This window comes from Capsicum annuum, chromosome 4 (genome assembly GCF_002878395.1).
Source record: "Capsicum annuum cultivar UCD-10X-F1 chromosome 4, UCD10Xv1.1, whole genome shotgun sequence".
Taxonomy (NCBI): Eukaryota; Viridiplantae; Streptophyta; class Magnoliopsida; order Solanales; family Solanaceae; genus Capsicum; species Capsicum annuum.
The window spans coordinates 12993004-13009624 of record NC_061114.1 but is presented as its reverse complement, the minus strand read 5'-3'; the positions used below and the strand labels follow the sequence as shown (position 1 = coordinate 13009624).

General features: G+C 37.2%; 1 protein-coding gene across 1 annotated transcript; it reads right to left on the bottom strand.

The window, feature by feature from the left end:
- Window positions 1-10938: 10938 nt before the first annotated feature.
- On the bottom strand, window positions 10939-14348 carry LOC107869126 (endoplasmin homolog). The gene is made up of 7 exons (XM_047411530.1): window positions 14194-14348; window positions 13317-13722; window positions 13169-13225; window positions 12699-13037; window positions 12341-12502; window positions 11812-12222; window positions 10939-10956 (listed from the first exon to the last, which is right to left on the bottom strand). Exons 1-7 carry the CDS (start codon window positions 14346-14348, stop codon window positions 10939-10941), a joined length of 1548 nt encoding a protein of 515 aa, XP_047267486.1.
- Window positions 14349-16621: the final 2273 nt, after the last annotated feature.

Sequence of the window (16621 nt, the reverse complement as noted above, 5' to 3'; positions counted from 1 at the left end):
TTCCCAATTCTCTTGGATACTTGGCTCATCTACAGTTCTTAAGTTTGGGTGTAAACAATTTAACCAGCGACTCATCTTTAAGCCTCCTGGCTTCCTTAACCAACTGCAGAAATTTAACAATTCTTTCTCTTTCTCGGAACCCTCTAAATGGCATGCTTCCAGTATCGGTAGGGAATCTTTCAACGTCTCTTGGAAAGTTTTACGCCGACAGGTGCAAAATCAAAGGGCGAATTCCATATGAAGTTGGGACCTTAAGCAACTTAATAGACTTCGACCTTAATGAAAATAACTAGGTTGGATCAATTCCCACATCAATTGGCAACTTGAGAATCCTGCAGGGCTTGTTCCTGAGCGGTAACAAACTTGCAGGAACTATCAGATATAATCTATGTTAATTGCAGCGCTTGGGTGTCATAGAGTTGATAAATAATCTACTTTCAGGATCTCTTCCTAATTGTTAGGGAACATTACTTTCATTAGGGAGTTATATCTGGGTTCCAATAAATTCAGTTCCAATATACCAACAAGTCTGGGGAATCTTAAAGATCTACTGGACATTGACTTATTGTCAAACAAGATGGTTGGTACTTTACCTCCAGAAATTGGAAATCTAAAGGCTTTGGTACAACTAGATCTATCAATGAATGGATTCTCAAATGAAATCCCTAGAGAAATTGGGGGATCGCAAAACTTGGAGTACCTCATCTTGAGACACAACATGTTGCATGGAGATATACCTGACTCAATGAGCAACATCATAGGTTTGAAATTCCTAGACCTTCCTCATAACAATATATCTGGAATCATTCCTAATTCATTGGAGAAACTTCAAAACTTGGAAGTATTTCAATGTTTCTGTCAACAAATTGTATGGGGAAATACCCTCGGGGGGTCCTTTTAAGAACCTTTTGAGTCAGTTTTTCATCTACAATGAAGAATTATGCGGTTCTTCAAGATTTAGTGTCCCACCATGCCCCACTTCATCAAAGCACAGATCAAATAGGAAAAAATTGCTTGATATATTTCTTTTGCTAGGACTTGCACTTCTATTTGTTCCCATCTCTTTTTTGTTCGTATGGATAAGGTATAGGTGAGGCAAAAGAGATCCTCAACAAGATGATTCAATGTCTACCATAACATGATAAAGAATTTCATACTATGAATTGCTCCAAGCAACTGATGAGCTTAGCAAGAGTAATCTGATTGGTTCAGGAAGTTTTGGCACTGTTTGCAAAGGCGCTCTCAGAAGTGGAGCTGTCATTGCAGTTAAAGTGTTCAGTCTACAACTTGATGCAGGATTCAAGAGTTTTGATACAAAATGTGAAGTTTTGCGGAACCTTCGCCATAGGAATCTCGTAAAAGTCATTACTAGTTGTTCCAATCTTGATTTTAAGGCTTTAGTGCTCGAATATATGCCTAATGAGAGTCTTGAGAAGTATTTGTATTCGCATAACTACTTCTTAGACATCATCTAGAGACTAATCATAATGATAGATGTGGCTTGTGCATTGTAATATCTCCACCATGGGTGCTCATTGCCAGCGATTCACTGTGATCTGAAACCTAGTAACATCTTGCTGGATGAGGATATGGTTGCCCACCTAAGCGACTTTGGTATCTCAAAACTTATCGGTGAAGATGAGAGTGATTTATACACAAAAACCTTAGCAACATTGGGATATATTGCACCGGGTACGTCTCTTTTTTTTGCTAATTATTTACATTGATTTTTCCTCCTCTTTTTCCACACCAAGGAAATATTAAATCTTTAAGTTAATTGTTTGACTGTAAAATATGGACTGGATGGATTGGTGTAAACAAAATGTGATATCTATAGTTACGGGATCATGTTGTTGGAAACGTTTACCAAGAGAAAACCTAATGATTTTGAGGGAGATGTTAGCTTGAAGCAATGGGTGAGTTACTTCCAGAGGCAGTAATGTACGTCATAGATGCCAACTTGCTAACATCGACTGGTAATCGCTTACGGAAGGAGCTAGATGTTTTGGTATAAATCATGAAAGTGGCATTAGATTTTTGTACTGGATCTCCGGCGAGAAGGACTAACATGAAAGATGTTGTAGGAATGCTACAGAAGACCAAGATTCAACTTCTTGAACGTGGATCATGTAGTTCCAAATGACTTGTTTGTTGCAAATTTTTGCTAAATTGTTGGTCCTAATTTTTGTTTTTTATTTTTTATTTTTTTGGTTTTATCACTTGATTTGTGCATGATTCTATGTAACACCCCGTAAAAATCCTTCATGTGTTATATCGTAGTAGCATATTTATTGAGTTAAAAGCTTGAAAATTTTCTTAGTGTAAAAAGGACTTAGAATGATTTTTATCTTCCAATCTTTGGGGGTTTTATTTTTGACCTTCCTGACCTCCGTTTCTTGAATTTTTTGTTGGTACGCTATGGGGAAAGTTAAGAGTACATCACGGTTGAGTTTCGGAATTTTTAGACGAGCTAAAGGGCATGTATGGGTTGACAAAATAGTGAGCCGGGGTGATTAGCCTGCAACGCCCTGCTGATCGCCTCACCTGGGAAGGGACGAGGCGATAAGCAAGGCGGTGCCCTGGCTATCGTGGTGTTCAACCCAGGGCGGCGCCTTGGAGATTGCCCTGGGCTATTTTCCAGTTTTCTCTGAGATTTTAATGGTATTTTTGGTATTTTCAATTCCATAATCATCTTAAACACGGGATATAATCCCAAATACACTAAAATACATTCACAATCATCTAAATTACTCAAGAACACTCTCAAGGGTTTCAAACAAAAATTCCAAATAACTCAAGATTTAACCGGGGGTTTTCAAGATTGATTGAAGATTTGGAATCCCCAAATCGTAGGCTTCAAGAATCATCCACTAATTTTCTATATTCAAGTACGCAGGGTTATCCTAAAATCTCATGGGCATAGAAATCATGATTTTAAGAAAAGGGTTTCAAATTTATGAATACATTCGTGTTTTAGAAGCCTTGATGATATTGTTTTGGTCTTTAGGCCTTCCCCCAAATTGATTTGAAATTATATATATGTAAGCATGTGTTTTTAGATTAATGATTGAATTGAGAGAATGACTCATGAAAAATCCTTCTCTTGTTATGATTTTTCTTTACTTATCATATGCGACGGATTGTTTTGAATGCATCTTGAAAAGTATGATATGAAATGCCTTGAAAAATGTTATGATTGGATTATGGTTTTAACTTTCAAAGAGAGGGTTGTTTATGTTGATGAATGTTGAACATAATCATATAATGAAAAGAATTGCATGGTTTGTTAAAGATTACATGACCACCACTTGTTTATTGAAAAGATGTGAATTTTTGCATAGTTTTGACTTATGTTTTCGGAACATGAAATCTCTCATGCCAATTGCATGCTTTGGTGGGATGAACTATGTTTTAATGAAAGATCATGCTTAATACTATATGTCTTAGAAAACATGACTTGCAAGTCTTGGTATGTTGATACCAACTAAAACAATGCCATAACAGACACAGACTAGTTAGAAATTAGACTTTTATCAGACTTCCATGATTTAGAATTCAGAATGATGCATGTTTAGAAAAGGATAAAATTTAGCATAAAGAGACGTTAGGTGGTTCCCTTTCCGACAACTCATTACCCAAAACTGTGATTTGCCGATCCAGGAATATTATATTACGCTGGCCAAGTGCCCTATGGCGTATCAGACACTCCAACCCTTGCGGTACACTTAGGTTGGGGGCTTCCCCGCCAAGTTAATGGTAGATTCCATATAGACCGTACAATATCAGACTTGTAGGGGAGTGCCACCTAACTCAGAAGTGATACAAAGATCAGAAACTGCATTGACAAGAAATTTTATGATTATTAAAAATGCCCATGTATTTTGAATTTATATCATATATGATGCTTTATGACTAGCTCTTAACTATTTTATTTATATAAAAAGCTTTATTTTTGATTTGCTCTGCATACCAATAAAAATGTATTGACTCCCTACCTTCCAATCTCTGAGGCATAATCTAGGGTCCTGATAAGCAGTAGATTTCTTCAGACAGAAGTGCAGAGTTTAGTTGGTAAGCCTTCTATATTTTAGAGGGCCTATTTATTTTCAGACATTCATCATTAGACAGTGTTTGGGTCTACTGGGCCTTGTCCCAGTTTTCAGACAGTTGTTATTAGTCATGTAATAGAGATTTCACAGACAATTTTCTAATGTTATTAGATGGTTTTGGATTTCATTTTCCATTGTTGAATTTATATCAGACTTATGACCATAATTCTGTTTCGTTATATTTTTCTGCATTTCCTTATTTATGTATGAATGGTGTATATGATTACAAGTTAGAAGGGCTCTTGGGCCTTTATGTTTCAGGATGCCCATTACAACCATGGCCTCGGTTCGGGTCGTGACAAACTTGGTATTAGAGCACGGTTCATGGTCCCATGGTGTCTACGAAATAGCATTGGATAGATTCTTATTTATGGGTGTGTAGCATGCCACACTTATAAGCAAGAGGCCACTAGGAGTTTAGGAATGTTTCCCCTCTTTGTGATTTAGTTCATGATTTGGAGTCTAATTTGTCCTCTAATCCGTCATTTCTTACATTTCAGAAAATAGCCATGCCTCTCCATCGCACTAATGCTAATGCATAGGCCGATGAGGTTTGTCCCACTCATAGGATAAGGACACGAAATAGAGCTCAGACTCCAGAGATTGATGTTACTCCGGGAGTCCCATCTACTCAGACTAGCCTACCCAGGATACCCAAAGCTCCTCGAACGGGGACTAACCCCACTCAACCTCGCGCAAGAGAGGTGTCTAATGCAGAATTCAGATAGTCCATTCATATGCTTACACAGTTGGTAGCTTCACAGACTCAGCAGTCGGAAGATGTTGGGTCTGCATCTGTTACATCTGAGGCTACTTGGGTGGGTCAGTTTATGAGAATGAACCCGCCCAAATTTTTTGGCACCAAGGTAGAAGAGGATCCATAGGAGTTTGTGGACAAAATGGAGAAGATTTTCAGGGTGATGCATGTAGACCAGGTGGAAGGGTTTGAATTAGCAACATACTAGCTTTGAATTAGCAACATACCAGCTTAAGGATGTAGTGAACTAATGGTCTAACAAGTGGGATGATGCGAAGGGTGAGAGTGTTGAGTCCACAGTTTGGGGAGAGTTCGTGGAAGCCTTCCTAGATTGGTTCTTTCCTCTTGAACTGAGGGAGGCTAAAGCTGAGGAGTTTATGAACCTTAAGAAAGGAAAGATGAGTGTCAAGGAATACACTCTGAGGTTTAACCAACTATTCCGTTATGCTTAAGAGATGGTTGGTAATATGATAAACCTGAATGAGGAAGTTTGCATTCGGCCTTTCGGATGATCTAGTGCTTGAATGCCAGGGGGCGATGCTGAATAGGGATATGGAATTTGCTAGACTGTCAGGCCATATGCAGCAGGTAGAGGAGAAGAATCTAAGGAAAAGGTCAGATAGACAAAGAGAGACAGAACCGCGGATCAGAACCACAGTCAGCCATAGGGTGGTAATTGGGGAAATAGATGGCAAAAGAAGAAGAATTAGGGTAATGCTCAGTCTGCAGTTAGCTCCCCAGCACCCAGACCTATAGTAGAACAATGACGTTAGAGTTTCCAACAAAGCATGGATCTAGAGAACAAGATACCTAGTCACAGGGCAGCATAACTATGCAGTATTATATATTTCTGCGGTGTGAGACCTGCGGTAAGCATCATCCAGGGAGGTGTCAGCTAGGTTCACGGGTATGCTATTCATGTTGTCAGTTGGGTCACTTCTAGAGAGATTGTCCTTCGGCTAGAAGGAATGTTGGTGGTGCTAAATCTCAGGAAAACTCTTCCGTACCACCACCGCCTCAAAAGGGCACTACCTCAGTTACTGGGAGTGGTCACAATCGGCTGTATGCTTTGTCCAACCTCCAGGAGACGGAAGCCTTGCCAGACGTAGTCACCGGTACGCTACAAATCTTTTCCCGTGATGTTAACGTGTTACTTGATCCCGGGTCTACCTTTCTTATGTGACTCATTATGTGGCTATCGGTTTTGGGTTTAATCCCAATGTAATTCCAGAACCTTTCTTTATTTCCACTCTGGTGGGTAATTCTGTTGTGGCTAGGAGTGTGTATAGAAATTGTGTAGTGACTGTTTGTGATCGGGATACCGTGGTAGACCTCATAGACCCAGACATGATTGATTTTAATGCTATCTTAGGGATGGACTGGCTTCTATTCGTTCTATGCCACATTAAACTGTAGAACCCAAAGAGTCACTTTTTATTTTCCAAATGAATCGGTGATAGAATGGGAGGGGCATTCTTTAGAAACTAGAAGGAACTTTATATCTTACCTCAGAGCCTGTAAACTCCTTTCCAAAGGTTGTTTTTACCAACTTATTCGGGTTAAATATTCTACTATCAAAAGTCTTTCTCTCTAGTCAGTCCTCATGGAAAATGATTTTTTAGAAGTCTTTCAAGATGATCTCCAAGGAATACTATCTGATAGGGAGATAGATTTTGGTAGTGATTTATTGCTAGATACCCGTCCTATCTCTATTCCGCCATATAGAATGGCTCTTTCAGAACTGAAAAAATTGAAAGAACAACTTGCAGACCTTCTAGACAAAGGCTTTATCCGCCCTAGTGTTTGTCCCTGGGGTGCACCTATACTTTCGTTCGAAAGAAAGATAGTTCCCTGAGTATGTGCATATATTACCACCAGCTGAACAAAGTCACTGTGAAAATAAATATCCTCTTCCTAGGATTGATGATCTCTTTGACCAAATTCAGGGTGCTAAATATTTTTCAAAGATAGACCTTCGTTTGAGATACCATTAGTTGAAAGTTAGAGAGTCATACATTCCCAAAACAGAGTTTCAAACCAGATACGGTCATTACAAATTCTTATTCATGTCCTTCGGGTTGACTAACGCCCCTACAACTTTTATGGATCTAATGAATAGGGTCTCCCATCAATTTTTGGATTTGTTTGTCAGAGTTTTTATTCATGATATTTTGATTTATTCTAAGAGTGAGGAAGATCATGCCAGTCACCTTCAAATCATCCTTCAGACCCTCAGAGATCTTAAGTTGTATGTGAAATTTTCCAAGTGCGAATTTTGGCTTAATGCTATTTCTTTCTTGGGGCATATCCAGTATAGTGATGAGATTAAGGTTGATCCCCAAAACATTGAGGCAGTGAGAAAGTGGCTCAGACCCACGAATCCAATCGATATTTGGAGCTTCTTGGGTTTGGCAGGGTATTACAGAAGGTTTGTAAAGAGTTTTTCTTCCATAACTACACCATTTACAAAGTTGACTTAGAAAAAGGGTGAAGTTTGTATGGACTGACTCTTATGAGAATACTTTTAAGAAGTTGAAAGACAAGTTGACAACTGCTCCTTTTTTGACTCTTTCAAAAGGAATAGAAGGTTTTATTGTGTACTGTGATGCGTTTCGAGTGGGACTTGGGTGTGTACTTATGCATCATGGTAAGGTGGTGGCTTATGCATCTAGGTAGTTGAAGGTGCATGAGCGAAATTATCCCACCCAAGACTTGGAGTTAGCGGCTGTGGTGTTTGTGTTTAAAAGATGGCGGCATTATCTGTACGGGGTACATATTGATATATTTACAGACCACAAGAGTTTACAATATGTTTTCTCGTAGAAAGAATTGAACCTCAAGTGGAGGCGATGGTTGGAGTTTTTGAAGGATTATGACATGAGCTTGCACTATCATCCAGAGAAGGCGAATATGGCAGTCGATGCTCTCAGCAGGTTATCTATGGTCAGTCTTTCTCATGTTAAGAAAGGGAAGAGGGATATGGTGATATATATTCACCGACTTGCAAATCTGGGAGTGCGACTGTTGGTTTCTGAAGATGGGGGAGTGATCATTCATGAGATAACTAGATCTTTCCTTTGTGCTGAAGTTAAAGAGAAACAGGTTGAGGATCTCATCTTGATGTAGATAAATAAAGATGTGGGACAACAGAAGGTAATGTCTTTGGAAATTGATGGTGATGGAATTTTGAGAAATCAGGGTAGATTATGTGTGCTAGATATAGATGAGTTGTGAAAAAGAATCCTTGATGAAGCTCACACTTTGAGCTATGTTGTTCACCTAGGCTTCACCATGATTTATCACGATCTAAAAACTATTTATTGGTGGAATAATATGAAGCGTGATGTGGCTAACTATGTTGCAAACTGTATGAACTATCAATAAGTTAAGGTGGAACATATGAGGCCAGGTGGTACTTCCCAAGAGATAGATTTACCTTTGTGGAAATGGGAAATGATAAATATGGACTTTATTACGGGACTTCCAAGGTCCCGAAACCAATACGATTCTATTTGGGTAATTATAGATCGGCTGACCAAGTCAGCTCATTTTCTGCCTGTTAGAACTAACTTTTCGGGAGATGATTATGCCAAGCTCTACATTGAAGAGATAGTTCGCTTGCATGGGACACTTATATCCATCATATCTGATCGGGATATGCAATTTTCTTCACAATTTTGGAGGTATTTTTAGAGGGGTTTAGGTACCCAAGTGAACCTAAGTGCTGTGTTCCATCCTCAGAATGATGGGCAAGCTGGATGCACCATTTAGACCCCTTAAGGATGTGTTGAGGTCTTGCATAATTGACTTCAAAGGTAGTTGGGTTGATCACTTTCCATTGATAGAGTTTGCTTATAATAACAGCTACCATGCCAGTATTGAGATAGCTCTGTTTGAAGAATTTTGTGGGAGAATATATAGGTCACCAATAGGGTAGTATGAAGTAGGCAAGACGTGGTTTTTTGGGCCTAATCATATTCTTTAGGCGATGGAGGATGTGAAAATCATTAGAGAACAACTTAAGATATCTCATAGTCATCAGAATTTGAGAAGGATTGGTGCAGTTGTGTATGAGTTAGAGTTGCCTAAAGATATGGGTTCTGTTCATTCGGTATTTCACATATCCATGTTGAAGAAATGTATTGGAGACCATTCTTTAGTGTTGCCTGTAGAAGATACCAAAGTGACAGACTCCTTATCTTATGAAGAAGAACCGATTGTAATTTTGGATCGCCAAGTTCAAAAGTTGAGAAGTAAGGAGATAGCCTAAGTTAAAGTATTGTGGAGAAACTAGAAAATTGAAGAAGCTACTTGGGAATCAGAAGATGACATGCGAGAAAGATATCCCAACCTTTTTGACCCGGTGAATGACGAGATGGAAGGTACGATCTTTGTATTATCCTTCCTATGCCTTAGTATGCTTGAATTCGTGCTTGTCTGTGTTTTACGTCATCATTCGGGGATGAATGATCCCCCGTAAAAATCCTTCATGTGTTATATCTTAGTATCATGTTTATTGAGTTAAAAGCTTGAAATTTTTCTAAGTGTAAAAAGGACTTAAAATCATTTTTAGCTTCCAATCTTTGGGGATTTTATTTTCAACCTTCCCGACCTTCGTTTCTTGAATATTTTTTTGTTATACGATGGGCCAATTTAAGAGTATGTCTCGGGGGAGTTTCGGAATTCTTAGACGAGCTTAAGGGCATGTTTGGGTTAACAAAATAGTGAGCCGGGGCGATTAGCTTGCGGCGCCCCACTGATCACCTCACTTGGGAAGGGGCGAGGCGATAGGCAAGGCAGCGCCCTGGCGCCTTGGCTATCTCGATGCTCAACCTAGGGCGGCACCTTGGAGATTGCCTTGGGCATTTTTCAGTTTTCTCTGAGATTTTAAGGGTATTTTGGGTATTTTCAATTCCCCTATCATCTTAAAATGGGATTTAATCCTAAATACACCAAAATACATTCACAATCATCTAAATTACTCAAGAACACTCTCAAGTGTTTCAAACAAAAATTCCAAATAACTTAAGATTTAATCGTGGGTTTTCAAGATTGATTGAAGATTTAGAATCCCCAAATCGTAGGCTTCAAGAATCATCTACTAATTTCCTATATTCAGGTACGCGGGGTTTTTCTAAAATCTCATGGGCATAGAAATCATGATTTTATTAAAAGGGTTTCAAATTTATGAATACATTAATGTTTTAGAAGCCTTGATGACATTGTTTTGGTTTTTAGGCCTTCCCCAAATTGATTTGAAATTATATATATGTAAGCATGTGTTTTAAGATTAATGATTGAATTGAGAGCATGACTCATGAAAAATTCCTCTCTTGTTATGATTTTTCTTTACTTATCATATGCTATGGATTGTTTTGAATGGATCTTGAAAATCTTGCTATGAAATGCCTTGAAAAATGTTATGTTATGATTGGATTATGGTTTTAACTTTTGAAGAGAGGGTTGTTTATGTTGATGAATGTTGAACATAGTCATATAATGAAAAGAGTTGCATGGTTTGTTAAAGATTACATGACCACCACTTGTTTATTGAAAAGATGAGAATTTTTGCATAGTTTTGACTTATGTTTTCGGAACATGAAATCTCTCATGCAAATTGCTTGCTTGGGTTGTGTAAACTGTGTTTTAATGAAAGATCATGCTTAATACTATATGTCTTAGAAAACATGACTTGCAAGTCTTGGTATGTTGATACCAAATAAGACAATGCCATAACAGACACAGACTAGTTAGAAATCAGTGTTTTATTAGATTTTCATGATTTATAATTCAGAATGATGCATGTTCAGAAAATGATAAAATTGGGCATAAAGAGATGTTAGGTGGTTCCCCGAACAAGGTACGAGTTCTGACAACTCATTTCCAAAAATCGTGATTTGTCGATCCGGGTATGTTATATTTCGTTGGCCTAGTGCCCTGTGGATTATCAGAATTAGAAACTCCAACCCATGCGGTATACTTAGGTTGGGAGCTTCCCCACCGAGTCAATAGTGGATTCCATATAGCCTGTGGAACATCAGACTTTTAGGGGAGTGCCACCTAACTCAGAAGTTATACAAAGATCAGAAACTGCATAGACAAGAAAGTTTTATGATTATCAAAATTACCCATGTGTTTTGAAATTTATATCATATATGATGCTTTATGACTAGCTCTCAACTATTTTATTTATATAAAAATCTTTATTTTTGATTTGCTCTACGTACCAGTACAAATGTATTGACTCCCTACCTTTCAGGTTCTGAGACACAATCTAGGGGTCCTGATAAGCAGTAGATTTCTTCAGACAGAAGTGTAGAGTTCAGTTGGTGAGCCTTCTATATTTCAGAAGGCCTATTTCTTTTCAGACATTTATCATTAGACAGTGTTTTGGTCTACTGGGCCTTGTCCCAGTTTTAAGACAGTTGTTATTAGTCATGTAGTAGAGATTTTATAGACGGTTTTCAGATGTTATTAGATGGTTTTGGATTTCATTTTCCATTGTTGAATTTATATCATACTTATGACCATAATTCTGTTTCGTTATATTTTTCCGCATTTCCTTATTTGTTTATGAATGGTGTATATGATTACAAGTTAGAAGGGATCTCGGGTCTTTATGGTTCGGGATGCCCGTTACGGCCGGGGCTTCGGGTCATGACATTCTAGTTCAGGAGTTCTAGATGGTTTCTATTGTTCTACAGAACACAGAGAAGAAGAAAACGTTTGAGGATAAAAAAATATTCTTCTTGTTTATTCATTCACATATGAGAATATAAATAGACAAAAGAATCCTATTCTATTTCTAACTCGAAAACTAATAAAATCGTATTCTACCTTCAACTAGGATACTAATAAATCCTATTCTATATCAACTTAAATAACTGAATTTCAAAAATAAAATTACTAAACTAAAAAGAAAAATAATAGCAAATAACTCAATACTTCAACACTCCTACTTGAGATATTTGCTTGTAACTCCAAGTTGTTCACGAAGAGTTTCAAATCTGAGATGTCTTTCTGGCCCTTCTTCATCCTAGAGACATAATCCTTCAGCCTGGTTATCTCATCACCACTTTTCGTGGAATGGTAATGAAGGAGGTCAGCCAATTTGGCTTTGTTCTGGCTGTCTTCGTGAATGCCCAACTTCAAGTTCTTTGAGAATGCCTCATAAAACTTGTTATAGTCCTCCTTGTTCTCATCAATTTTACTGAACATCTCAATACATTTCTTCACAAGGTTCTTCCTAATCACCTTGAGAATGTTGTTCTGTTGTAGCATCTCACAAGATATGTTAAAAGACAAATCATCAAAGTCCACAACATCCTTCACAAATCCAAGGTACTCGGGCATAATCTCCTCATAGTTAGTTATCCATAATGAACATCTTCCAAGATCCTATGTTTTCCTTGCAGTCTTTGCATTTGCACCATTACCAAACTATAGGATATATCCCACAATGATAACAACCTACTCCAATATGAACTTGTGGTCCTCCACTAGTTAACCATGCAGAAAGATCAAATCTGGGTAGTGATTCGTAGCCAGCAGCTTTGTCCTGATTTTGTGCTGATGGGATCTGACGAGCAGCTCTGTATGTTGATGCCTTTTCCCTTGATACATACAACTCGGGAAACTGCTCTTCCAGATAGTTTTCAAGAATCAAACAAATATTGGGGTATTCATTTGGATGCCCCAGTTGGAAAACAGTACATCTACATAGCTTGTCGCTTGAATTGATCACACAATTTTCACATAGAAACAATTAAGAACTACAGGTCAGCATAACAAGTGATTGCAGATACCACAAAGAAAATATCTCTCATAAGCACCTGCTTTTCACTTGCACTGGTATTTTCATCTGCGAAGTTAATATCTTTTGACATTGCATCCATATTGGGTTCAGAACTCGATGTTGTAGGATCTAATAAAACATCTCCTGAGGAATTCTCTCCTTCCTCTGCTAAATAACATTTCTGCGAAGGGCCATAATGCGGGGGAGCATTGTCTAGAACACTATCATTCTTGCAATGGGATTCTGATAAATAGTCATCAACATCATCATAGTTTGACACATCATCGCAATCATCCATCCCATCATCTCCATCCTTCTGATCTTCATGAAATAAGAGGTCTGAATTGGAACTATGGTTATTTCCAGAGTCTGAGATCTGGATGTGATACCAGCTACAGTATGTGGATTATCCTTAGTTATAGCCTCCTTATTGTTTTGATGCTTTTGAGGATTTTCTTGAGAAGTGATTTGTTCGATTTTAACGTCTATTGTAGCGCAAAAAATTACATTTTTTCCAGAATAAAAAATAAAATCATCATCGTTGTACTTGGTGGTCACAATAACCTGCTCACATTGACTACTTCGATAAACTTGCTCAGAATTTGAGTTCCAATTCAAAGGAAAACTTTTTTTTTATCATTTCAACTGTAATCACTTTTTGGTTGCTAGAATCAGAAACAACATATTTTTCGTCTTTGAACAGTAACATATAATCTCGTTCTAGCATTTGACCAATACTCAATAGATTTTGGTCAAGATCAGGTACCAATAAAAAATCTTGAATAAATTTAGTACCTTTGGGAGCTTCAATTGCCACAGTACCTTTACCAACAATCTCCAACGTGGTTTTATCGATCAACTTTACACTACCTTTGGCAAATTCCAACTTCATAAAATATTCTTGTTTGCTGGTCATGTGTTGAGTGCAACCACTGTCCCGAAACCATGTGTTTTTATTATTCAATCTTGTTGCTTCCATCGCCGTAAATACAAACTCCTCTTGTTCTTCAACTTCTGAAACATTGACTTTTTGAGTTTGTTGATTGTTCTCCTTCTTCACTCTGCAAAAGTTTCCAATATGTCCAATATTATTGCAATATATACACTACAGAGGTGGTTTCTTACCCTTAAACCAACAATCATCCTCTTTAAGATTGTTTTTTCTGCAAGACTTGCATGGAGGAAAGTTCTCTTTTCTTGACTCCATTGTGAGAATTGCCTTGATTATTTCTACTAGAATTAGTAGAAGTTTCTGGGATTTTTCCTTCCTATTGCATTTGCATCTTCCCTTTGAACTTGGCTTGAAGAGAAATTTCAGTAGCTTCTTCTAGCCTCAAGTATCTTCTTTGCTCTTGAGCTTGAAGAGCATGTACAAGTTCTGAAGGTGACAGTTTTGTGAGATCCTTCGAATCCTCTAGTGAGGAGATATTTGCTTCAAATCTTTTTGGCAAACTCACTAGAACCTTTCCACTATTCTTGAATTTGTAAGCTCTTATCCCATAAGTCTGCTTTGGTTTACAACCTTCATCAACTTGTTGGAGAGCTTTTCAATAGTTTCTGAATCCTTCATTCTGAGAATTTCAAACTCTCTTCTCAGATTTATCACTTTTATTTTCCTTATCTTGTCACTTTTGTGAAATTCTTCTTTCAACTTTTCCCAAGCTTTCTTTGCAATCTCACTCGCCATAACTCTAGCGAAAATAACTTCCGAAAGTGCTGATTGTATGCAAGAGAGAGATTTAAAGTTTTTTGCAACCTCTTCTCTGTGATTCTTAATTTATGCCATAGTTGGATTATCTGGCAAAGGATTTACCTATCCTCCAACCTCTACCACTTTCCATAGATCATATGCTCACAAATATGTTCTCATCTTGATAGTCCAAATTGGATAATTCTCACCAGAAAAAATTGGGGGTGAAGGAATTGAAAAATTGTTGGAAGCCATAACAATCTTGACTTTTACACAGGGTTATTTTTGGGGCTCTTCTCTCTCATAGATCCCACAAGAAATTGTCTCTTGATGCCAATTGTTGTTCTACAAAACACACAGAGAAGAAGAAAATGTTTGAGGATAAAAAAATATTCTTCTTGTTTATTCATTCACATATGAGAATATAAATAGAAAAAAGAATCTTATTCTATTTCTAACTAGGAAACTACTAATATCCTATTCTACCTTCAACTAGGATACTAATAAAACCTATTCTATATCAACTTAAATAACTGAATTTCAAAAATAAAATTACTAAACTAAAATGAAAAATAAAAACAAATAACTCAATACTTCAATAGTTGCAATGAATCTCACTACTGCTTTTTAACTAAATTTAAATCCTGGGTACCTTATTTAAGTGGTTCAATACTATACAAACGATGTGCCTCTTTCTTAATCAAGTTTTCAAACATCAAAGAAGACTATTAGTAGAAAATCTCTTTTTTTTTTTGCAGTAAAAGGCATTTGTTCTTGTTCTGCTTCTATACTTTGTTTAGTCCTTCCCTGTATATCCATAAGCCACCCTAGCCCTGCATCGATAGCAAACCGGGTGATTTTTACTCATGCAAGGCTGAGTGAGTTTACGTTTTCTTACCTTTTATGTGGCATCAATATTCTTATGAAAAGAGTTGCCTTACTAATTGTGAAATTTTGGGAAGTTTGATGAATATCAAATTGATCATCATAATTATCTTGATGTAAATGAGGCTCAAGTATAGCTCAGGATAATTTAAGTAGAAGGGACTATACAATATGCAATTACAACAGAAAATCATTGAAGTTTATAACTATAATAGATTCATGATGGAAAGGGTATGAAATCATAGAACGATAATAGATTCATGAGGAAAGTAATTGTTGTTGAAGCCAATAAAAGTGAAGCCTGGTGCACAAAGTTCTAGGAAAGGGTCTATCGTACATAGCCATACCTTGCATATCTGTAAGAGATTGTTTCCACAGCTCGAACCCACGACCTCGTGATCATATGAAAGAACCTTTACCAGTTATGCCAATTAGTTGGTTTAATTCCTCAAGTTTATCAGCATTAGTTTTTGGAGCCACCATATTTTATAGGTCATACCTACTAATTTTTTCAATAATGGAGAAATCCTTCACATTTTTTCTCTTAACACTCTTCTTTCTTATGGCTAGTTCATTTATGACCCTAACTAACATTACCAGTGATCAATTAGCTCTTCTTTCTTTAAAATCCCAAATTATTTCAGACCCCTTCCACTTCTTGGATGCAAGTTGGTCTCCCACTGTTTCTGTTTGCCATTGGGTAGGAGTCACTTGTCACCAACGAGTGAAGTCCTTGAATCTTTCTAACATGGCTCTTGTTAGGCAACAATATAATTATATAGACAGAATATTCTCTTTCCTAGAATAGGATTTTATTACTGATTGTGTAGTTATAACAATAAATATTCTTTCCTAGAATAGAACTCTAACCTACAGTTGTATAGCTATAAGTATGTCATTATGTATTATGGAATGAGATAAGTTGCTATTTAGAAAATCTTGGTTTCTCTTGTTTCTATGTCATGGTATCAAGAGCCACAATCTAAATTTTTTTTCGTGCTTTCTGTATTCTTTGCACAGGTACTTTTCTACCTTCTTAAGTTCCTTTTCTTCTCTCTATTTTCCCCCTCTTTTGTAATCAATCGATCAATGGATTTACAATCCTCTTCGCACGATTTGCTCTCCACAAAATTGGATGGTTCCAATTTTTCTCTTTGGGAGTTCCACTTTGGAATCTTTGTTCAAGGCAAGGGCCTTTTTGGGTTGTTAGATGGATCTGCTCATCCATTAACAAATGCAAAAGAGTTGGATCTTTGAAAATTGAATAATGCTAAGGTAATCGCTTGGATGTTGAATTCGGTACATGCTGATATTGCTATGGGGCTTAAACCTTTCAATTTAACTTTTGAGAAGTGGACCCACCTCCGTACAATACATGAACAAAG